Source organism: Loxodonta africana, chromosome 3 (genome assembly GCF_030014295.1).
Source record: "Loxodonta africana isolate mLoxAfr1 chromosome 3, mLoxAfr1.hap2, whole genome shotgun sequence".
Classification (NCBI taxonomy): domain Eukaryota; kingdom Metazoa; phylum Chordata; class Mammalia; order Proboscidea; family Elephantidae; genus Loxodonta; species Loxodonta africana.
Window position 1 is genome coordinate 101,953,043 of NC_087344.1, and position 25,828 is coordinate 101,978,870.

General features: G+C 38.1%; 1 protein-coding gene across 2 annotated transcripts in view; it reads left to right on the plus strand.

Annotated features, from left to right (window-relative positions):
* Nucleotides 1-25,828, plus strand: part of PATJ (PATJ crumbs cell polarity complex component) — a 415,355-nt gene that overhangs the window by 73,408 nt on the left and 316,119 nt on the right. For both annotated transcript variants that reach the window (XM_010591221.3, XM_010591223.3), the window contains exons 15-17: nucleotides 3,542-3,676; nucleotides 8,748-8,909; nucleotides 14,224-14,355. In XM_010591221.3, coding sequence (XP_010589523.1) covers nucleotides 3,542-3,676; nucleotides 8,748-8,909; nucleotides 14,224-14,355 — 429 coding nt within the window. The remainder of the gene's footprint in view (nucleotides 1-3,541; nucleotides 3,677-8,747; nucleotides 8,910-14,223; nucleotides 14,356-25,828) is intronic.

The window sequence follows — 25,828 nt, forward strand, 5'->3', positions numbered from 1 at the left end:
CACCATGGTTGGGTCAGGCACACCTCAGTCCTTACAATGACATCTTTGCTTTTTAACACTTTAATGAGGTCTTTTGCAGCAGATTTGCCCAAAGTAATGCGCCTGACCCAAACCATGGTATTTTCAATTGCATCATATGCATGTGAAAGCTGGACAACGAATAAGGACGACTGAAGAAGATGCCTTTAAATTGTGGTGTTGGCGAAGAATATTGAATATACCATGGACTGCCAAAAGAACGAACAAATCTGTCTTTGAAGGAGTACAACCAGAATGTTCCTTAGAAACAAGGATGGCGAGACTGCATCCTACATACTTTGGATATGTTGTCAGGAGAGATCAGTCCCTGGAGAAGGACATCATGCTTGGTAAAGTACAGGGTCAGCGAAAAGAGGAAGACCCTCAATGAGGTGGATTGACACAGTGGCTGCAACAATTAGTTCAAGCATAACAATTGTAAGGATCGCACGGGACCAGGCAGTGTTTCATTCTGTTGTGCATAGGGTCGCTATCAGTCAGAACCGACTGGACTGCACCTAACAACAACAACAATGCATTGTTTGATTTCTTGACTTCTGCTTCCTTGGGCTCCAAGTAAAATGAAATCCTTGACAACTTTAATATTTTCCCCATTTATCCTGATGATGCTTACTGGTCCAGTTGTGAGGATTTTTGTTTTCTTTATGTCGAGGTGTAATCCATACTGAAGGCTGTGGTCTTTGATCTTTACAGTAAGTGAAGTAAACAGTAACCAGCAAGCAAGGTTGTATTACCTGCATGTCACAGGTTTTTAATGAGTTTTCCTTCAATCCTGATGCCATATTCTTCTTCATATAGTCCAGCTTCTCAGATTATAGATATTAGAAAGGTAGTAAAATAATTATGAAGTGATAAATTTTGAGTACTTATTAGCTTTGTTTTTAAAATGGTTTATTTAGTTGTAACTTTATATAATTTAATTTTTAATAATGGTTATGTTTAACAACTGGCTTGCAAAATTCCTGAAAATTGAACAATCTGCTCTTGCAAGCTGGTTTCCGTACACCACTGGAGATGATCTATGGATTTATCCACTGACAGCTCTCTGCCCTGTAGTCTTTGACTCATAAACAAAGAAAGGAAGACAGTTGGCAAAGATGGGTGGGTAAACTGCTATTGCAGAAACATTTCTCTGAGAGTTTTTACTCACCTGCATTAAATATACCATTAGAGAAAGTGATGCTAACTTCTCCTTTCATTGTGATATACATGAGTTGGTACAATAACTAAAGAGAATGGGGTGGCAGCAGTGGGAAATAAACACTGTATTTTTTGTAAATAACACGCCTATATAAATAATGGGCCCACACATACATATATGTGGAAATGATGAAATTAAGTAAAACAGTTTTGGCATAGCATACCCATGCATATATTCCATGTATCTTGTGACGTTTTCAGAGGTGAATTTGAGCCTCATTTACCTGTCCTACCATACTATAGGTAAATCATATTATTCTGTTCATTCTCTTTAATCTGCTGCTTATGTGTATAAAAATAGTCTGAAATGTTACTTTTGATCATAATTGTATAATAAAGGTATAAACCATGGTCAAGAAGTCATGGGTTGAGTTTGGTAGTCTGGTAATAAACCAAAACTGTGCGCTTGTTTCTGTTAATTTAAAATGATAATTATAGCCCATCAGCTCAACAGTTAAATGCGAAAACCTTATCAGATTGTCTTAAGTGAAACCATTAGGTTATGTTAGGTCTGCTTGTTTCATAGTTTAATTATGTCTTCTTACTGTCAGTTGAAGTCAGCAACATGGAAAAAAATTGGTATAGCCTGCTTACGAAAATAACGTGTGGGTGGTTGTATGGTTGGCAGAAAGACATAGCACGTGAATTATTTGCAAAAAAAAATACATTAACTCAGAGAGAGGGAACTGGAGTAAAAACAGCCTTAACTTTCCACTTGGAGTGCTAGAACATCTTATAGCCAGAGATGGTGTTAGGTCCTGAAGTGCTTGATGATCAACACCACTCAATTTTCAGGAAATTCGCCCAGGGCCAGAAGCCCCTCTTGCCTATTTTAAGTCTTTGAGGTCTTAGTCAGCAGGGCTGCTTACCACTTTACATTTACTTATGTGTCTGTAGTCAGATGGGAATGAGCTCCAGATGGTATCTGTAGGAAGCCTGTGAAAGTCTGGGGACTCAGAGATGATTGAGAGGAGGTGATAAGGTCAGAGATAAAGGATCAGGAATAGGAGAAATAAGGCAAAGAGTCACATTATGGATACATTGCCACCCATGTAGGGTTTTCCCCTTACAAAGTGTAGTTACAGGTGGACCTTGTGTTTTCAGATAGACTATTGATAAAATATAAATAATAATTACTACCATTTACTATATTAGAGTTTAGTTAGCCAATAAGAAATTATTAGCTCCATCTGTGAAAGTCAGGGGATTGGAGTTTGGTGAATGCCCTTGACTTTTACATCCAACAACACTGAGACACTCTGTCTTTAACACTGGCTAGAGTTTCTCAACCCTTGACTCATATCTTAGCCCGTAGAAATTTGTATAAGCCAACAGAATTAATCCTAGAGTGGAATAATTATTACTGCCCTTATTACATTTACCTATGTGCCCCCCCACCTCCACCAACAATTTTTCTCACTTAAGTTGACCAGATGGAAAGTGGTGTATTAGATGAGGTACCATTTTTCTTGGATTGGTTTGGTTCAAAAATATTTAATGAGTCTATATTTAGTGCCTAGTACTGTGCTAGTGGCACAGTTTATAAAGATAAAAAGATATAGGTGTTGCACTCAGGCAGGGGAGTGGGGAGGGCATCAAGAAAACAGGAATTTTAAACACAGCATGCTGTGGGTTGTGATAGAGATGTACATAGAGTGTCCTTGGAGCCCAGGTGAAGACACATTAACTCAGATACTAGAAAGTGTTTTCTGGAAGTGACAGTAACTTGGTATTGAAATGTGGGTGGCAGTTAGATAATAAAGGGGAGTTAGGACCTTCTGAGGGTTGGAGAGCCCTGTAGAAAAGTGAAGCACAGAATACATTTTGGTAGGGCCTGGAGTTTAGATGTGGAGGCAGGACTTTGTACCTCTGTCTATCCATTCCCAGTGAATCTGAAAGGAAAAGAGGAGGGAGATGAAGAAGGCAAATGACTTCATAATTTTACTTGAGGCTAGTTTTCCCATTATTGTCTTCTTTGGGGATTTTAGGAGCCCTGGTGGTGCAGTGGTTAACATGCTCAGGTGCTACCCAAGAGGTTGATGAGTTGAAGCCCCCAGCCACTCCACAGAAGAAATATGTGGCAGTCTGTTTCCATAAAGATTTACACCCTTGGCAACCCTATGGGACAGTTCTACTGTGTCCTACAGGGTTTTATGAGTTCACAGTGGGTTAGGTTTTGGTTTTTGGGACTTCGGGGATCTGTTTCAAGAGGTGGAATTTATCGAAATAATACTTGATGGGGAAGTAAAAACCAGAGATATTCTTGTCATATTTCATGTTATTGCTCTATGTTTTGCTACAGCTGCTACCTATTCATACTCTGAGGCTCGGTGTGGAAGTGGATTCCTTTGATGGACACCATTACATCTCTTCAATTGTTCCAGGTGGCCCTGTTGCTACACTTAATCTCCTACAGCCAGAGGATGAGCTTCTTGAGGTAAAACTTATGAGAGAAAAAAGATCTCATTCAGGGCAGAAATTTTTAATTTCTAAAAAAATGTATCCTCACCAGAAATCTCCTGCATGGCAATGTCACGTGAACTCTACGTTGAAAAATATTATCAGCGTATCCATTATAAATGATAAAGATGATAAAGGAGTAGATAATATGCTTTCCATTCATTCTACCTGTCTCTTGGGGTTCCTGAATGCTGAGATGTCCCTGAGTGCTTACTTAAGTGATTGGCTAAGATAAAGTTAATGTTCTTTTTTTAGTGTGGTAGCATAATTGTTATTTCTTTTCAGCAAAATTATTTCTCAGAGTCTAATCACTGATTCTTGTTTGGAACATGTATCACATTTATTTGCAGATTTGTTGATTACTTCTGTTAAGAATTATAGCTGGATGACCCCAAAGACTTATCTATAGTTTTCAAACTGTCTCTGTGGAACTCCTCTCTATACAGCTGCTTCTAGTAGGCTCCCTTAGGCTCCTAGCCTCCTTTCAATCAGAGCATTTCTAGAGCACGTCTGCTTTGACATGACTTTGAGAAATTTTGTTAGATTGGAAACACAGCAAACAAGCAAACAAAATAACATTTAAAACTCCCAATTTTCAAGATAATAAGGCACTGGCTTCCCTAACTTTATACACTGAATTAATGGCAGAATGCTGACTTTAGTTCATGTTTCCTAACTCCCCCATCATTGTTCTTTCAAATGTATCACACTACCTCCTAAGCCCCTAAAGAGATGTGGGGGAATGGTCAAATATGGAAAAGGCTGCATACAAAAGAGTTCTCCCAAGAGTTAGGATCCACAAGAAGCCCTAGGTTGGGTTTAATAGAAACAACCTAGTGGCCTTAGGATTATAGGAATTTCTTCCTGAAAATTGTTTGTTCAAAGTGAAATGGCAGGAGTAGAAAATGGGTTTCATGTTGGGTGCAATTGCAGTTTATTTGTAGTGGCCGGCCACCTAGAGGAGTATGTTGAGAAGAATTCTGGTTTGGATTTTGAGCTCAATCATCAGCAGGGGAGGGTATTGGATTCCAGTTTTAAGATGTAGTAAGTTGTCTATCTTTAGAGGTGTTCAAGGGAATGGTATTGGGCTGCTTACTGGAGACTAATGCCCTAGATTTTAGTAGATGACTTATGTTTTCTTTTTGATGCTGAGATCATTGGCAGGGTACGTGGGATAGCTTTGTAGATATCATATGTGGCAACCTATAGATTTTATAGATTAGAGGTTATTGCTACAGTATGTAGCCAGTAAGTATTAAGACAAGATATATGTGTTTGGGAGATGTACTGGTATCCGTAAAAATCAATTGAGTTCACTGTGAATTCACTGCTAGTATATCGTAGGGTGCTAAAGAAATGTTGGCTGGATCTGAGTAGAGCAAGTGTAGATGATCCCAGCCATCAACTGCATCCTCCATGCCTCAGCTAATCTATATGTAAGAATTCAAAAAATTTTCATGCTACCTTATTATACCCAACTCTACTACAAGGCAGTAGGCTCATGGGTATTCTAAAGTATGGATTTCTAGTAGAGAACTTGGGATAAGGAAAGAAGCACAGAATTGGATGTGAGAAGAGCTGCTTTTGGTGTTCTGAGTTTGCCACAGCTTAGCCATGTGTTCACTGCAATGTCACTTAACAGTTTTAAGGATCTGTTTATTAATAGATGCCTACCAGAATGTTCCTCAGAAGTGAGGATGGTAAGATTTTGGTTTGCTTCCTTTGGACATTGGTCAGCAAAAACCAGTCACTAAAAAAGATTGTCATGGTTGGTAAAGTAGAGGGTCAGTGAAAATAAGGGAAACCCTCAAGGAGATGGACTGACGCGATAGCCACAGTCATGGACTCAAACATACCAACTATCATGAAGATGATACAGGACCAGGCAGCATTTCATTCTGTTACACATAAGATCACCATGAGTCGGAGCTGCCTTAACAGCAACTAACAACAGTAGCCATAGTATTTTCAATTCATCATATGCATGTGAAAGCTGGACAGTGAATAAGGAAGACTGAAGAAGAACTGACACCTTTGAATTGTGGTGTTGGTGAAGAATATTGAATATACCATGGACTGCCAAAAGAATGAACAGATCTGTCTTGGAAGATGTATAACCAAAATGCTACTTAGAAGCGAGGATGGTGAGACTTCGTCTTACATACTTTGGACATGTTGTCAGGAGGGATCGATCCCTGGAGAAGGACATCATGCTTGGTAAAGTACAGGGTCAGTGGAAAAGAGGAAGACCCTCAATGAGATGGATTGACGTAGGGGCTGCAACAATGGTCTCAAGCATAACAACGATTTTAAGGATGGTGTAGGACTGGGCAGTGTTTCGTTCTGTGGTACCTAGGGTCGCTATGAGTCGGAACTCACTTGGTGGCATCTAATAACAACAGCAACCTCACTGTGAGAAATTAATGGAATTTATCCATGTAAACTATAAAGCTTTATCTCACAGTGAGGTATTGGTGATATTTTCACTATGAAAAAGGCTTCATAATGGCCTTTATGGGATAGAATGAGAATCGAATGAGGTAATTTAGTAGGACAGTACTTATACAAAATTATGTACACTAGAAATGTTTATGTGTGTTTTCTAATCAGAAAATCTGAATAATTCGGTCTTGACAGCACTTGAGAGGGTCTCAAGTTGAAGGACCTAGAGAAATATTGTGAATTCTAAAATAAAAATTGGCTTGTTCTGACTACCAGAATATAGAAATAAAAAGTCTCTGTAAAATAGCCAAATAAACTCCTGAACTTAAAATGGTGTGTGAGTGTGTGTGTGTGTGTTTAATGTTCTCCTTAGAGCTTAAAACCAGAAACACAAATATACTTTGGGGTTAGAACACTGTGCCAAGTCTCAGCCCAGAACAGCTATTTACAGCAGCCATAAATCCTCTCAGATAGGAGTTGGTAATGGGAAATGTGACCAGTCCCTTCAGCTATTGAGAGTAGTGAGGAGGACTACCAGGCTCTGCTATAATAACTGGAGACAATTCAAATGAATAAATGATGAGCTAAATAAATATTTAAATGTACTCCAAGATAAAAACCTGAAAAGTGATTTTCTAATTTGTTGAAGTAATGTGAAACACAGACTAATACTTGTGTATGGGTAGAATTCCTGCTTTGATTGTATCTGCTTGTTTTCTTTTAGTTTAGGTAACTACTCATTCAGCTGATTTCAGAATTTTCTGTGCTTGTGGTGCCAGTTGGCCCGAGGGGTATGATGTGACCAGTGATGGGTATCTCTTTGCCTCTTGTGTGAAGATGGATTTGCAATTCTTCCAAGGAAAAACCTTTAATCTGCTGCTGAAGTTGCCGTTCCTTAGAATCCTTTCATCAGTCTCAGGGCCCTGGGAGAAGATATTTACTTTTCTGCTAGGGCTAGTTCCCTGAGGTGCATTTGTAGGTCTGTTGACCATGTGGTGGCTTCTTTGTAAATAATTAAGAGGTAGGGAGATTATGTCTGGCCTGATGATTAAGCGCTTGGTATGTTACAGGCCTGAGAGTAGCTTCCAGGGATGACTGCTTAGAGGCTCAGCTTGCTGCAGATGGGACCCTTCCAACAGCCCAGTATCCTCTTATTCTCTGGCGCAATGACAGATTTTGTGGAAAGGTTACTCCCAGTATAGTTTCAGTCCTGCCAGTTATCTGGACGTTAGCGCTGAACCTGTCAGAGACTAATGCCAATTAGAAATACCTTTAAAAATAAGAGTGCTGATAAACCCTCATAGGTAGATAAGAGTCAGATGTAATTGGAATTGTGGTCATGCTTCAGCTTTCTGGGGGTTGCAGGCAGATCAGCTTTTAGTGACCTGTAGTCAGAACTGAGAGAGCATCCTGAGCTAATGTCATTTGTATGAAAAGTTATAATAGACTTACTTTTCTAGATCATATGTAAAATCTAGATAATGTTTTTGGAGATAGGGATTAATCATTAATAGGGAATAGTTGGTTATCATTTAAAAAAAAAATACAGGGATGTTTCCATAAAATAATTGGAAAATTGACGCACTTTCTACACTAGAGTTGGGATTGACTCTACGGCAACTGGTTTTTTAAAGGATAGTATTTTTTTTAAATTGTAGGTGAAGATTTACAGAACAAACTAGGTTCTTATTAAGCAGTTAGTACACATGTTATTTTATGATATTGGTTCTCAACCCCACCACCTGTCAACACTCTTCTTCTCGAACTTGGGTTCCCTATTACCACCTCTCCTGACCTTTCCTGCTGTCTAGTCCTTGCCCCTGGGCTGGTGTGCCCCTGTAGTCTCATTTTCTTTTATGTCTAATCTCTGAATGAAGGGTAAACCTCAGGAGTGACTTCAGTACTGAGCTAGAGGGGTGTCCGGGGGCCATACTCTCGGGGTTTCCCCAGTCTCTGTCAGGCCAGTAAGCCTGTTTTTTTTTTTTTTTTTTTGTGAGTTAGACTTTTGTTCTGGATAGTATGTTTCAAGGATAAAAACCCATTGCTGTTGAGCTGAATTCCGACTCAGCAGCCCTATAGCATCTGCACTTTTAGGGAACATTCTGGTAGACAGAATACACCTACTCCATAGGTTTTCCAAGGCTGTAAATCTTTATGCAAGCAGACTGCCACATCATTCTCCACTGTGGAGTGATTTCGGTTAGCAGCCAAGTGCTTAACCACTGCACTACCAGGGCTCCTGTTTTAAGGATAGATGGGTAGAAATAGACCGGAGAATATAACGTTGGAGCATAGACTATAACATGGAAGCGCAAAAAATTAGAAAGATCTCTTACCCAGTAATAATTGTATGCTGCACACATTTACTGCTATATATTCACCCACGTTCAGTAAAGGGGCTTCAAGTTTCATGAATTTTAAAAGTTTCTAATGTTTTAAGTTATTTCTAAATGATTAAATCTAGGCCTTTTGTTTATAAGGAGAATTAACCCATCTTTTTAAAATTTTGATGGATTGATGTAGGCAACAGATATTGTGTGTTTTTTTTTTTTTTTGGTCATTTGGGGCCTCCTTAATTCTGACGTATTCCTTGTCTCTCTTCCTAGGTCAATGGTGTACAACTCTATGGAAAATCTCGCCGAGAAGCTGTCTCCTTTCTTAAAGAAGTGCCACCCCCTTTTACCTTGGTTTGCTGTCGACGGTTGTTTGATGACGAGGCCTCTGTAGATGAACCAAGGGCCACTGAACACTCTCTTCTCGAGCAGGAGGTACTAAATGAATATACTGCAGTTCCCATTCACCAAGGACTTGCTTGCTATTATATTGCTTACTATTGCACTATGAAGAGAGGTGGGGAGATCCCCCACTCCAGTTTTTTTTTAATTTGGCTATAGTGCTCTGTTCTCCAAGGCAACAATGCATAGCTCTTCAAGTTGTTACTTTTCATTTAATGTCATAAAACTCTTTTTTCTTTACCTTGAAAAGTCGGTGACATTAATGCGCATGCACTTTGATTTGAGAGTCTTTTTTAGTAATTGCCTGGACTCATTACTTTTCCAGTTCAACTCAGTTAATCTTAATAAGTTTAAGATGCTGGTGAGTATAGAATATCTAATGGACTTCCCTTTTTCAGAGGCTTAAAAATACAAAGATCTATGACCGATTTTAAAGTGAGTCTAGGAATTGCTGTGAAAGCCTTCAGGAGGTCAGAGAATGAAGTAATACTTTCTGTGCTTTTCATACTCCTTTTTACACATTATTACATCATAATTATGAAAACAGTTTTGAGCACATGTGTTGTCATCTTCTATCATTTGTAACCTCATCATTTAGGCCCCTTATCCCCCTTTCCAGACTCTTTTCTAGTTCTATTAACACCAGTTTAGATACACAGAGCCTTTGCATTTATCTACTTCAGGTCTGGATTTCAGGACACATGGGCCCTAACCTTGGCACCAGGCCAGTTGCCGTTGAGTTGATTCCGACTCTTAGCAATCCCGTGTGTTTCAGAGTAGAACTGTGTACCCCAAGGTTTTCAATGGCTGTGACTTTTTTTAAGTAGATTGCCAGGAATCCTGACACCACCACTTAATAATTACGAATCTTTGGGCAAATAAACTTGGCTTTCTGTTCTTCACATTCCTCATCTGAATATGTGGATAGTTATAGTACTTACCCACCTCATGAGCTGATGTGAGGAGGAAGTGAAGTAATAATGCAAATTTCTAAGCACAATGCTTTGTACATGGAAAGTAACTCCTCCAGTCTACAAGCCTTCCCTTTCTGATTCTCTAAAGCACTTAAGAGCATAGCACTGCTTTATAATCATTCATATTTTAGTGTATATTAGTCTTGTTTTTCCAAGAAGACAGTTAGCTCCTTGTGGGCAGAGACCATATCTTAAAATTATTTTGTGTATCATAGTGTGTCTATTGTGTACTGGGTATGTAAAAAATGCTTAGTAACTTAATGAGTATTGATTGAGAAGCTTCTTCTTTTTTTTTAATTTTTATCTTTTGTAAAAAATATTTTAAGGAACAAACTCAGAGGCTACTGAGATTGTGATTTTTTCCATCCTTACTAAAATGAAATGTGGGTGGTGGCTTACCTCTGAAGGTTGATAAAAATGCCTTTAATCTAATCTTATAGGGTGTGTAAATCACCAACTTGCTGACTCTTATGCTTGCATTGTCACCCTTTAACACAGTGGGTGAACAACAGCTTTGAATTATGCTAAATGTCAGCCTTGCTGCCCATTAGTTGATTGCTTTTCTATTCTGTAAATACAGGGGTTATGCAGAACTAATTGTATCGAAAATGATATATATCAGGATGGAGTGTAATGCTGTATACACCTTGGATGCCTTGAAAGTTCTATAAACTTGGTATTTTTAATTGCATCTGGCATCTTAAAATCCTGGCTCTCTTTTCTTTCTCTCTCATTTCTCATTTATTCCGATACCGTTTTATGTTCTTAAACCCTGTTTGGTTAGGCAGCTCAGCCAAAATTCTAATACTCATTAAATCAGTGAGTGTATTAAATGCCCCAGTAAAGCATCCATGATGTTGTAGAGTCACTGGAACTTTACTTTTATTTTTATTGTGCTTTAAGTGAAAGTTTACAAATCAAGTCAGTCTCTCATACAAAAATTTATATACACCTTGCTATATAATCCTAATTGCTCTCCCCCAATAGGACAGCACACTCCTTCCCTCCACTCTCTCTTTTCATGTCCATTTGGCCAGCTTCTGTCCCCCTCCACCCTCTCATCTCCCCTCCAGACAGGAGATGCCAGCATAGTCTCATGTGTCTACTTGAGCCAAGAAGCTCATTCTTCACCAGTGTCATTTTCTATCCCATAGTCCAGTCCAATCCCTGTCTGAAGAGTTGGTTTTGGGAACGGTTCCTGTCTTGGGCTAACGGAAGGTCTGGGGACCATGACCTCCGGTGTCCTTCTAGTCTCAGTCAGACCATTAAGTCTGGTGTTTTTACAAGAATTTGGGGTCTGCATCCCACTGCTTTCCTGCTCCCTCAGGTGTTCTCTGTTGTGTTCTCTGTCAGGCCAGTCATTGGTTGTTGCCAGGCACCATCTAGTTCTTCTGACCTCAGGCTGATGTAGTCTCTGATTTATGTGGCCCTTTCTGTCTCTTGGGCTCATAATTAGCTGTGTCTTTGATGTTCTTCATTCTCCTTTGTTCCTGGTGTGTTGAGACCAGTTGATGCATCTTAGATGGCCGCTTCCTAGTGTTTAAGACCCCAGAAGCCACTCTCCAAAGTGGGATGCAGAATGTTTTCTTAATAGATTTTATCATCCCAATTTTCTTAGATATCCCCTGAAACCATGGTCTCCAAACCCCCATCCCTGCTATGCTGGTCTATGAAGCATTCAGTTTGTTCAGGAAACTTCTTTGCTTTTAGTTTAGTCCAGTTGTGCTGACCTCTCCTGTATTGTGTATTGTCTTTCCCTTCACCTTAAATAGTTCTTAGCTATGATTAATTAGTGAAAGCCCCTCTCCCTTTTTCCCTCCGTCCCTCTTCTCGTAACCATCAAAGGATATTTCCTTCTCTGCTTAAACTATTTCTCCAGTTCTTATAATAGTGTTCATATACAATATTTGTCCTTTTGCAACTGACTAATTTCACTCAGCATAATACCTTCCAGATTCATCCATGTTATGCAGTGTTTCACGGATTCATCATTGTTCTTTATTGATGCGTAGTATTCCATTGTGTGAATATACCATAATTTATTTATCCATTCATCTGTTGTGGAACTTTACTTTTTATTGGAAGGTATAAGTGTTTTGTTTTCAAGTATACCACGTCTTTACATCAGGCTGATGTATACAGAGGTTACTGATCTATAACTTTCCCACTAATTTCAAGTTTTGTAATTTGAGAACCAAGAAATTGTTCCCAAGGTTAGATTCAATTTAGCATGGATTTGGTATTGACCATTCATGTCCTGCAGCCCCAGTTTGAGATCTGGACCAACCCTAATTTTAAAAATGTTTTTGTAAAGGGGAGATGAGAGGGCAGCGGTGTTCAGAAGCTGGCCGAATGGGCACGAAAATAGAGAGTGGAGGGAAGGAGTGCCCTGTCTCATTAGGGGAGAGCAACTAGGAGTTTATAAAGCAAGGTGTATATAAATTTTTGCATGAGAGACTGAGTTGATTCATAAACTTTCCCTTAAAGCACATTAGAAATTTAAAAAAAAAATTAAACCAAAAAAAATTCTTTTTTTTTTCTGTGTTAGCTAAGGACCCTCACTCTTTCCAAATTAGAATTTTTCCTCCTTTGATTCCATTAAATATAGTGTTGTTGTTAGGTGCCATTGAGTCAGTTCTGACTCATAGCGGCCCTGTGTGCCACAGAACGAAACACTGTCTGGTCCTGCACCATACTCACAGTCGTTGTTTTGCTTGAGCCCATTGTTGCAGCCACTGTGTCAGTCCATCTCATTGGGGATTTTCCTTTTTTTTCCACTCCCGCTGTACTTTACTAAGCATGATGTTCTTCTCCAGGGACTGATCCCTCCTGACAACTTGTCGAACGTATGTAAGACGCAGTCTCGCCATCTTTGCTACTAAGGAGCATTCTGGTTATATTTCTTGCAAGACATTTTCTTATATGGGCATTCAAAATTATGTTTGTAGGAGTGATGCATTTTCATTTACTAAGATTATGCAACTTTTATAGAAGCATACTTTTTAAATTATTATTTAGTTGATAGTTAAAAGGGAGTTTCAAGAAAAACTCTTTCAAAGATGGATAAGTCATTAATGGGTTGAACAAATATTTATCAAGTGTGTACTATGAGTCAGGCACTATTGTGGGTTGAGTGGATAAACTGTATGGTAGCCCTTATAGAGTTTCCAGTGTAGTCTAGGTACCAGGGGCTTTTTTAGATAGTAGGGCTACCAAAAAAAAAAAAAAAAAAGAAGAAGGAGGAGAAGAAAATTCTTGAGCTTTAGATAGAAGCTTAGAGTATCTTGGGGGATATAAATCAAATGAAAACAACAGTAAGCCAAGCCCATTGCCTTCGAGTTTATTCCAACTCGTAGTGATCCTATAGGACAGAGTAGAACTGTCCCATAGGTTTTCCAAGGCTGTAATCTTTATGGAAGCAGACTACCACATCTTTCCCCTGCAGAGTGGCCAGTGGGTTCGAACTGCTAACCTTTTGGTTAGCAGTCAGCTGCTTAACCACTGCGCCACCAGGTCTCCTAAAATAATAATATAACACTATAAATAGTATAAAAACTGAAGGTTGAAACACCATTCTTCCTCTAAATAGTCATCTCACTGGTCCTCTATCAGATTCCTACAATTCTACCTAGCAGTGAACCTTTTCCCTGAAAGGAAGAGGATGCCTGGAAGAGGGGGATTTTGAGGTGTGAAGTCAGGGAAAGTAACCAAGGAACTGTGTGCTAGGCAGTTGTGCTGGCCTACCTCCTCTAAGATCAGATTTTCATTGTTTTAATGCATTGATTTTTACCTGTGTTTAGACTTACGTGATTCCTTTTGGACTTGGTTTTTTTTTTTTTTTTTTTTTTCCATCTTCTTTTCCCTAGCAAAGTTTGTCCTGAAAAATTCTAGGAAGCAGCTGATGTGGTTTCTGTGTCCCGCACTGGGCTGTCTCTGTGTTGGCACCTTTCCCTCTGTCTTTCACTGTGATTATGAATCCAGGTATCCCTGCTTAAATATTATAACCTTCTACCTTGTATGACGTTTTCAATTTTACTTAAATTGCATATTTTTCCTTTTATGCTTCTAATGGGATGACAGAACTCATTGAAGTATAAGAGGTCAGTTTTAATATTTTGAATGAAATAAGTACTTTATATTAAAAAAAAACTGTATGAATCTGCATTTTTTGAGTGTTTGAATTTTCATGAAGATCTTACACTTGAGTGTGTGTGCTCCAGTGCATGCCCCTTTGAAAAAGTTTGAAAAGAAAAACTACGCATGCCAAAGAGAATTCCCAGTTTGAGAAGAGACTGTGAAATTCCTGAGATGTTGATTCTTTTCAGAATTGAAAGGACAGTGTTTTGAAGCATTTATCTTCTTTGGTATTTCAGGTAGACCACAATATAGATGTCAATACCGAAGAAGAGGATGATGGGGAATTAGCACTATGGTCTCCTGAAGTCCAGATTGTTGAACTAGTGAAAGATCATAAAGGCTTGGGATTCAGCATTTTGGATTACCAGGTATAAGGACTATCATATGGGTTTTTTTGGAGCAATTAGTTTGTATTAAAGTTATATAAAGTCGTTCTTGTTTAAGGCATGCATTAACTTAAGCAAAATGGAGTGATTTGATATATAATGTTACTATCCAAAGATGGGGTGTTACTATTTTCTTTGTGACCTTTACAATCGATAGCTCCCTTAGTGAATACAATGATGGATTACATAATAACTGGACAATAAGGGAAGCAATAGTTTTATACACGTGGATGCTTTTGGAGACTAAAATTCAATGAACTTTGTTTACATGGAGGTTTTTTTTTCTTTTTTTTCTCCCCAGCTTTATTGAGATGTATTTCACATACCATAAAACTCACCCATTTAAAGTGTATAATTCATGGCTTTTAGTATATTCACAGAGTTCTGGAACTATCACCACTGTCTGGTTTTCGAATATTTTCAGTACCCCCAAATGAAACCCCATACACGTTTGCAGCCATTCCCAATTCTTGCTCTGTCCTCCCTCTCCCACCCTATCATAAGGAGGTTTTTATATCCTGGCTTACCTCAGTGAGTTCAATCATGTAGACATGTTCTTAATGAAATTATAAAGAAGTTAGGTAGTGGGGTAAACTTACTGATGCATTTGTGGAAAATGTGAAAGGTCACAAAAGAATGTCTGTACTTTATACCAGTTTACTAGTTACTGTAGTATTTTTAGAACTCCAATTACCATGGGGGATTAAACCTGTTGGCAAGAAATCTCTTCACTTTTAACATGCATATTTTAATGCTGCCTAAACACATTGTGGTTTAATAAAGCAAAATGTACTCTATCAAAGCACATAAAATGCCAAGTGATATAAAAATCAATTCTTTTTTTTTTTAACATAATAAGGCAATCGGGAACAGATTAAAAGAAAAATACTTTGAGCATTATGTAAGAACAGTAAATTCCTTATTTTGGCACTGTGACTTAAGATTACTGAAATAGATCATCTCTATTTCATTTTTGCTGGCATATTTCTGTGCCAGAGAGCCCTTTCTTTATTAGAACTGTTCTTTGGAATGTTATTGAATTATGAGTTGTTGATTAAAAATAATGCATATTTTGGGAAAGGTTTTTTAATCAAGAAATATCAATAGTAGAAGATTCTGAAAGTTTTTATATTGCTTAATATTGGGGCATATAAAACAAATAGCAGGGACTATGTCCTTTTTTCTTTTCATCGTGACTGTATTACCTATCACATAAGTAGGTGGTTAATAAATAATTGCAGAACGAATAAAGTATAAACCAAAAAACCAAACCAAACCCAGTGATGTCAAGTCGATTCCGACTCGTAGCGACCCTATAGGACAGAGTAGAACTGCCCCATAGAGTTTCCAAGAAGCGCCTGGCGGACTCGAACTGCCGACCCTTAGGTTAGCAGCTGTAGCACTTAACCACTACGCCACCAGGGTTTCCGAAAAGGTTACCCAGAATTGACTATAACTGAATGAACAAACTCAATGCGAGTTTTTGTTAGCTATTTTGATTACTGGGATTTAGAGAATACATTTCAAATGTGGTCTTAGATGTTCAGCTAAATTTCCATTATCATAGCAATCTATACACCATATAGGAATCTACATATATTTGCATATATATTATTACCCTTTTCAGTGACATATCTGTTTTATATTTTGAATATTGTAGATGGTAAGGTAGAAAGAAATGTTTCAGAGTTTTAAAAACAGGATTAAAAAAAAAAAGAACTTGAATAAAGGCTGGAAAGAAAGTCCTTGATAGTTCTGAAGAAGTTTAATCCCTGGTTAACAGAAAAATCCCTTTATTAGTTCTGAGCTTTACACTGTCTTAGTCATCTAGTGCTGCCATAGCAGAAATACCACAAGTGGATGGTGTTAACAAAGAGAAATTTATTTTCTCACAGTCTAGTAGATTACGGAAACCCTGGTGGCGTGGTGGCGTGGTGGCTAAGTGCTACAGCTGCTAACCAAAGAGTCAGCAGTTCTACTCTGCCAGGCGCTCCTTGGAAACTCTATGGGGCAGTTCTACTCTGTCCTGTAGGGTCGCTATGAGTCAGAATTGACTCAACAGCAATGGGTTTGGTTTTGGATTAGTAGATTACAAGTCCAAATTCAGGGTGTCGACTCCAGGGGAAGGCTTTCTTTTTCTCTGTCGGCTCTGGAGGAAGGTCCTTGTCCTCTATCTTCCCCTGGTTGAGGAGCCTCTCAGGCGCGCTCTGCCCCTGGTGCTGCCTTCTTGGTGGTATGAGGTCCCTGGCTCTCTGCTTGCTTCCCTGTCCTTTTATCTCTTGAGAGACGAAAGGTGGTGCAAACCACACCCTGGGGAAACTCCCTTTACCTTGGATTGGGGAGATGACCAGCATTAAGGGTGGTTTTAAATTCCAACCCTAATCCTCTCAACATAAAACTACAATTGCAGAATAGAGGACAACCACACAATGCTGGGGATCATGGCCTAACCAAGTTGATACACACATTTTTTGGGGGACATATTTCAATCCATGACAACACCTTTTTTTTAAACATATATATATGTAGTCCATTTTTAACAACGGAGTGTTTTTTTCTTCACTGCATTCCTAGAGATATGCATTAAACTATCTATTGCTGCTTAAGATTTAATTTTTATCTATAAAATTCTAGGGTTTTCCCCCCACTCATCTTCATCACAATCATCAACGTACATACTGACATTTATTTCTGTTCAAATTATATAAAGTAATTTTGCTGTAAAAAAGTGTTGGATTTTTTTTTATTAACTTTTATTAAGCTTCAAGTGAACGTTTACAAATCCAATCAGTCTGTCACATAGAAGTTTACATACATCTTACTCCGTACTCCCACCTGCTCTTCCCCTAATGAGTCAGCCCTTTCAGTCTCTCCTTTTGTGACAATTTTGCCAGCTTCCCACTCTCTCTATCCTCCCATCCCCCCTCCAGACAAGAGATACCAAAACAATCTCAAGTGTCCACCTGATATAATTAGCTCACTCTTCATCAGCATCTCTCTCCCACCCATGGATTTTTTGTTTTGTTTTGTTTTTGACTTTGTACTTCTCAAAGAATTGATAGAAAAACTTAATTTCCTAAATGCTACTTTTATTCAAATTAAATGGCTAAGCTTACTTCTGTAGCTAAACCTTGGAGGAAAAAGCATTCACTCTTAAGATACAGTTGTGTGCAGCATGTTTTCACAATTCGTCAGTGATATGTGATTTGGGTATGTAGAGTTTTATCTACCACGACATTTAGATGACAGGTCAACACAATTTAAAATTTGGTTTTGGACAAGTTAGTTAATAGGTTATACCTTCGCTTGTTTTAATTAGGTAATAAATTCTAAAGTTCAAAAAATATTTTTTTGCAAGGCCAGGGAAGGTTTAGCAAAAGCCAGGAAAGGCCAGGTTCTTGGCTGTTCTTGTTTCAGTGCATCTTGTGTGAATTTATTAGGTAGCTGAATAGGGCCAGTGCAGATTTTCCCCCCAGGCTTAGCATATTTAGAATAAAAAGTCCTGTAGAAACATCTTTTAGAGAGATAGTGTTAGTAGAGTCACGGAACTTCAGGTTGGGAAGACCTGGATTAATATAGAGATTGAAAATTTTACTTTGGAATATTAATTACAGTTAATCACTTTTCTCACTAATGGTTTATCTCTAGAATAATAAGAACTTCCTGAGGAGCCTGACAAAATTATATACGTTTACTTCATTCATACTTATGTGCTTATTGGTGCTGTAAGGAATAGAGAATAGCTCGAAGAGTTGTTGTGGATTAAATGAAATAATGTGTAAGGAAATGGGAAATGTTACATTATAGAAATATGAGTATTAACAATCATCCGATTTAGAAAATAAACTACGTTTTTAATGTGTCCTCGAAGATGGCTCCATGCTACACCATGTTTGTAACTATCCATTTTTAACTGTCTCATTAGAGTAGGAACATTAATAAGTAGATATCTTTGTTTAGTGAAGTCTAAATCTAAACCTAATTGTAAAATTGCATTTTCACATTTACCCAGCTCGTGATGAGCCATATGTGAATTATTGGCCAGGAATTTGCTTTTTATATAAATTGAGCTGAACCTTTAGGAAAAGATGCGTCAGCAAATAAAGGATCTTGAATTGGCCCATGGAACGATAGGGTGGTTGTCTGGCAGGTCAGTGATTCAGAACATGATGGAAGTCATAGAATTGAGCAGAGAAAAGAAGCATGATTTTATGTCTAAAATGAAAGTACTGAATCTGATATCCAGTTCAATAGTTCAGTCATATGGCCACAGATCGAAGTGTGGAAATTAATTTTGAGAAAGGCATTTTAAGTAGGTTGGGGCAAAGGAAAAAAGAAAGCAACAGGGAAGGCACAGTAATTATAATTGAGGTTATGTCTCCTCATTAGATCTCAGGGTAAAGCAATAGGTATTTTATCGGTATGATCTGAACAAAAGTATTGTTAGTCTCAAACATCCCTAGGTAGCACTCCGCCGAGCGGCTAGTTGAAATCCTGCCCTATATGTGTATATATCAGAAGAGTCAGCGGTCACTGTGTAATATCATGCCTGATAGGAGTGAGTCCTGGAGAACAGTGATGTGCATAATTTGTCAAGAGTACGAGTACTATAGCTTAATTACTTTGTTTCTAAACAATATAAAACTCTTCAGAAATTTGATTATAAGTTTTTATAGTGTAGTTTCTTGTCAGTGTCCAGGTGTGGGTTCCATATTGTGCCTTAGTTATCTTTGTTTTTTTTTTTTTTTTCCCTCCCAGTATTTGTGTGTAATATCTTTGTTCCTGGCATATTTTCCCCATGGAATATGACTAATATTTATACAAATATTGGTATCAATACTAATGGTAATAATAACCCCAGTAAAACCCGGTGCGCCATAGAGTTTCCAAGGAGCACCTGGTGGATTCGAACTGCGAACCCTTTGATTAGCAGCCATAGCACTTAACCACTATGCCACCAGGGTTTCCAAAAATAGCTAACATTTATTGAATGTTTACTATGTGCTAGGCACTTTTCTAAATGCTTTACATATATTAGCTTATGTATTATTCAAAAGAACCATATGTTGAATCATATTATCCTCATTTCAGAGATTAGGAAACTGAGGCACAGAAAGGTTAAGTAACTTGTCCATGTTCACACATCTAGTATATGGAACAGTTGGAATTTGAACTCAAGCAGTCGGCTTACATAATCTATGCTTTTAACCAACATAGTATACTGTTCCATTCCTTGCAAGTGGTATTTTCATGTGTCTTTTATTACAACTCTGGTGGTGCAGTAGTTAAGAGCTTGGCTGCTATCCAAAAGGTCGGCAGTTCTAATCCACCAGCTGCTCCTTAAAACCCTATGGGGCAGTTCCACTCTGTTCTATAGGGTCGCTATGAGTTAGAATTGACTCAGTGGCACAGGTTTGGTTTTTGGTTTTTTTATTATAGAGAATTCAAATAATTTATTACAGTAGATTCCTCTGTTTTTCCAGCTTGCAAAAGTTTTTATATCATAAAGACTAAGGTACTAGATAGTATTCTCATTTTTAATGCTTATATGAAAGTTTAGTAATTATTAAAAATTAATTAATGTAGTGTGTTCAAATGCGTTGTGTAAGAGCTAGCGTTTATTGCTTCAGAAGAAAATAATTACAAATTTAAGAATCCTAAACTACTTCAAGTCATTTCTTGTGGGTTAATGTTCAATAACGAAGCCATTATTAGGTAGTCTGAGAGTCTATATTTTTAATTTCTACCAAAATGCTTGAAAAAACTTTAAAACTGTGGATTTTACCTTAGTTGACCTTGTAAAGAAAGCTCTTCACATAGCAAGTGGATATTTTCTGGTGTTTTGATTTACATTGAACTTTGTGTAACCCCTCATGATCATAATTCATTGGAAATGTTTGACGTTAGCCCATTTTTGAATGTAAGCCATGATACTGCCATCCTTTGTACTTTTGAATTTCAGTGATTTAGAAGGTAAAATTTATTAACTAATAATTCTCTTCCCTCCCACATCCCATTTCTCATCTCCCCTCCTGGTATGGATGGATTCGAATCCTCCCAAAGCAGGTATTTTTGATAGGCTTTGGGGTTGTCTCAGGTACTGAGAGATGAAAATAGGAGATATAACGGTACAGCCATTGAGAGGTGATTCATATGTAAATACTATTACTAGTGCTTTAAAAATGTGTTTGGAAGACCAAAGGCAAATGATGGTTCATTGAAAGGAATAGTGAAAATATTGCCTCTATAAAAATTGACAGTGATTAATTATTTTTAACAGAAGAAATGGATTATAAAATCCAAATAGTATGAAGATAAAATATTTGCAGTATTGCTGAGTCTTGGATGTGAACATGCCTTAATGTCTGTGAGAAAAACTTAGTGTGCAGTTTTGGCTGACTACTAACTGTACTAGATAGCATTCTCATTAAAAAAGATTTTTAAAAGTTGTAGGAAGGAATTGTGTAAGTTTCATATAGTAGTTGTGATTTAGAATTGGCTGTTTTATTATCATATGTATGACAGAATGACTTTCTGAGCACATTAAGAAATGTTTAAAAAATAGGTAACACATACATATGGCATAAAAATTCAAAGGTACATAAATAAAGATATCTTGTGATAAGTAAGTCTCTCTCTGACTGTAATCTCTCATTTCTCCTCCCAGGTAAAAGCCACTGTTTTTCTTGTCTCTCCTCCCAGAGATAGTTTGTATATAACAGGATTATTATATAAGTAATCATTTGTTGTTGTTTTTCAATTTTTTTTTTTTGAACATAGATATATATATAAGCATGTTGTGCTTTTTTTTTCCTTCTCATTTGATTATATATTCTTTCATTTTGGTATTTATGGAAACCCTCTTGGCGTGGTGGTTAAGTGCTATGGCTGCTAACCAAGGGGTCGGCAGTTCGAATCCACCAGGCACTCCTTGGAAACTCTATGGGGCAGTTCTACTCTGTCCTATAGAGTCGTTATGAGTCGGAATCGACTCGATGGTAGTGGGTTTGGTTTGTTTTTGGTATTTATAAAATCAATACTAGTTGCTGTTGAGTCAACTCCAACTCGTGATGGCTCCATGTGTGTTAGAATACAACTGTGTTCCATAGAGTTTTCAATGGCTCATTTTTCAGAAGTAGATTGCCAAGCTTTTCTTCAGAGGTGCTTCTGGGTGGACTAGAACCACCAGCCTTTCTGTTAGCTCAGCTCATTAACCATTTGCACTACCCAGGGACTTGTTGTTGTTGTTAGGTGCTGTTGAGCCGGTTCCGACTCATAGTGACCCTGTGCATAACAGAATGAAACACTGTCCTGTCGTGCGCCATCCTCACAATTGTTGCAGTGCTTGAGCCCACTCTTGTAGCTACTGTGTCAATTCATCTGGTTGAGGGTCTCCTTCTTTTTCGCTGACCCTCTGCTTAACCAAACATGATGCCCTTCTCCAGGGACTGGTAGAGCTGTTTAATTCTTTTTAATGAGTGCATCATATTTTATTGTTGGTGTATAATAATTTATTAACTCAATCGTCTCTACCTTTGGGTAGGTATTTAGGTTATTTCATATGAGGCTAATGTAGATACCCTTGTCATACTCTTTTGTAAAAAGATGGGAATAAATATCTGTGATGAATTTCTGTAAGCAGAATTGCTAATTGAAAAGAGCATGTATGTTTTAAATCTTGGGACATTTTTACCAAATTGTTTGAGCATAACTTTTTATGAGACTCACATATATTTAAAATTGATACCTTTTTATGTAAAGACAATTCTTTATTCAGATAAGTTTGGAAAATAAAATGTAAACAGTTGTGTAATTTATGAATTCGCTAATTTTTTTAAAATGATATGAATAGATTAAGTGATAGCAATGTATAACCATCAGTTTTGTTTCAACTTTATTTTGAAGCCCTCATGGTGCAGTGGTTAAGAGCTTGGCTGCTAACAAAAAGTTTGGCCATTCAAATCCACCAGCTACTCCTTGGAAACCCTATAATACGGACAGATTAACTTCATTTTGGCAGTCATTAATATAGCTAAAATCCATAATCTATTTTTATTCAGACTATGATATTATTGCCCAAAAACCTGTTCCTATTTATTCCACCAATTTTAGTCATGTCTATCAGGAAAATTGAGCTTTAAAATGGGAGAGATTAAGGATTTTAATTTTTGCCAAGAGATTAAAATTTGTGTTGAGAAATTTTATACCACAAGATATAGAATTTGATAGGTATTGACAAAATATTTATTATAGTAATTGAATAAAAAAGTTAGGTGCAAAACTATATTATTTCCAGAATCTAAAATGTAGAGGATAGACATATACTGGTATTTATTTTTTAGTCTTTTTTTTCTAATGCCCTGGGTAATGCTCCAAGGGTTTCATAACATGGCCACCAGTTTCCGTTTTGTTATCTTTCTTTTTTTTTTCCTGTTTAAAAGTCCTTTGGGTCCAGTTCACCCGTGTAGGATTAAGATATGGGTACTAGGCAAAATGCAGTCAATCTGCTGCTAATGGCAGTATCCATGTTCTTGCAAATGTATAACTTACTGTTGAACAAACCACACAGCTGCATTTAAAGGTCACTTTTGCATAAAGGAACTTAGGGGAACTGATAAAGGCTACACTTTGCCCACCCCTGATTCCTATCCACATTTATTTTTATTACATCAAAGTCCTGTAAGCTCCGGTGCCAACTGGGCTGAAGGTTTCTTTTCACAGAGGATTTGTGTCCTTTCCCTCTATGGGAAAGTTCTGTATTCTTTAAATCATTTTAAGCTGCTTCATTTGAAAAATAATTCTTAGTAGTGTGTTCATGGAGTGGATTGATTGTGGCTACTGGGGAAATTCTCTGATGGCTTAAATATTGCTTTTCAAGCCTGCGAAGTGGGTGAATGAAGGGAGCCCGCTCCTGGTGTGTGGAGTTTGTAGTGTGCTCAGGATGATGACTGACTTCCAAAACCCTCAGTGCAGCAAGACTAAAGGCATCAGGACACCAGAAGCCACTTAATAAGAGATCAAAGAGGCTGTGTGTATGTCAGCTTGAAATCTAGATAGTACAGATCAAAAGTTTGCCTTAGTGAGGCAGCTGCAGGGGGATGAAGTTAGCAGGAGGCCTCAAAGATCTTAAGTCAGGCCTGATGTTGAACTTTGCGGGAGTTTCATGGCTCCTCTGCAATATGAATTTGGCAAAAAATCCCATTGTGTCTAATGGAAAAGAGAGAGAATAGCGGCGGTGGGCAGCAAATGCTTGTCAGCTGCATGGTGGCTTCTGATAGGGTAGTTCTCCTTTTAACAAAGATTTTTTCGGTACTGTTTCTGCTTCATGCTAGAAGGCATTGCTGAAGAGGAGGGAATCCTGAAAATGATATTTCTGTTGTAATACCTTTTTGTAAGTTTTTTAGATATGGCCAAATTATAAATATTAGTGTTTACGAAAGGACCATGTTATTTTGACAGAAAGTGAAAACATAGACACAAAGATGTCTAGCTTTACTGGAGTACCTGGCAATTACATCTCTCCTGTGAAGTACTTAAGATATTCCAAGAAGTTGGTAGACGGATATCAGTCCAGCTATTCCTCTGTGTCTTCTATGTAATTAAAAATAGAGCAACTACTACTACTACCAAAAAAAAAAAAGGGTTGATCTAAAGTAGAAACTCACTCTCCAGAGATGTTTCATTACCAATCTTACCCCGCCTCCAGATGCGTGGTGTTTTGGAAGTTCCCACTTGATTGTGATGTGTAGTCAGCATGGAGAACCATGATAGTGGATGAAAGCCATAGCCCTTTCTAGAGTATGGCAGAATGAATCAAATCAACAAACAGATGTTGCACTGTAATGTCCTATTGCTCTGCCCTGTTTGTGGCTGTCATTTGGAGCCAGGCAGTGATCCAAAGAGGCCATGCTTTCCTCACTGAGGGCCTGGAAGTGGTGCGGCTTGTAGTACCAAAGTCCTGATTTGTTGAACCGTGAAAGGAGATTGTTTGCCTCTTTTTTTTTTTAAGGTATTTTATTGTACTTTTGTGTGAGTGTGCCCAATGAAACAGGTTCCTGTTCAACAATTTCCACACATAATGTTTAGTGACGTTGATTACATTCTTCAGTTTGTGTCAGCATTCTTATTATTTTCATTCCAATTGTTTCACTCCCATTAATTTAGTCTCACTGCCCCCCAAACTTCTCATCTAAGCTTAGAGTAGCTGTTGTTCATTTGGTCTCATATGGATAGTTTTTTTTAAATTAATTTTTATCACCCTTTAAGTAAAAGTTTACAAATCAAGTCAGTCTCTCATACAAAAATTTATATACAACTTGCTATATACTCCTAATTGCTCTCCCGTAATGAGACAGCACACTCCTTCCCTCCACTCTCCATTTTCGAGTCCATTCAGTCAGCTTCTGGCCCCCTCTGCCCTCTCATGTCCCCTCCAGACAGGAGATGCCAACATAGTCTCATGTGTCTACTTGATCTAAGAAGCTCATTCTTCACCAGTATCATTTTCTATCCCATAATCCAGTCCAATCCCTGTCTGAAGAGTTGGCTATGGGAATGGTTCCTGCCTTGGGCTAACGGAAGGTCTGGGGACCATGACCTCCGGGGTCCTTCTAGTCTCAGTCAGACCATTAAATCTGGTCTTTTTACGAGAATTTGGGGTCTGCATCCCACTGCTCTCCTGCTCCCTCAGGGGTTCTTGTTGTGTTCCCTGTCAGGCCAGTCATTGGTTGTAGCTGGGCACCATCTAGTTCTTCTAGTCTCAAGATTTTGGGGTCTGGTTTATGTGGTCCTTTCTGTCCCTTGGGCTCATAATTACCTTGTATCTTTGGTGTTCTTCATTCTCCTTTGCTCCAGGTGGGTTGTGACCAATTGATGCATCTTAGATGGCCGCTTCCTAGCGTTTAAGACCTCAGAAGCCACTCTCCGAAGTGGGGTGCAGAATGTTTTCTTAATAGATTTTATTATGCCAGTTGACTTAGATGTCCCCTGAAATCATGGCCCCCAAACCCCCACCCCTGCTACTCTGGACTTCAAAGCGTTCAGTTTATTCTGGAAACTTCTTTGCTTTTGGTTCAGTCCAGTTGTGCTGACCTCTCCAGTATTGTGTGTTGTTTTTCCCTTCACCTAAATTAATATTTATCTACTATCTAATTAGTAAAAATCCTTCTCCCTCCTCCCTCCCCCCCTCATAAGCATCAAAGAATATTTTCTTCTCTGTTTAAACTGTTTCTCAAGTTCTTATAATAGTGGTCTTATACAATATTTGTCCTTTTGCAGCTGGCTAATTTCACTCAGGATGATGCCTTCCAGATTCCTCCATGTTATGAAATGTTTCACAGATTCATCACTGTTCTTTAATGATGCATAGTATTCCATTGTGCGAATATACCATAATTTCTTAAACCATTCTTCCATTGATGGGCACCTTGGTTGCCTCCATCTTTTTGCTATTGTA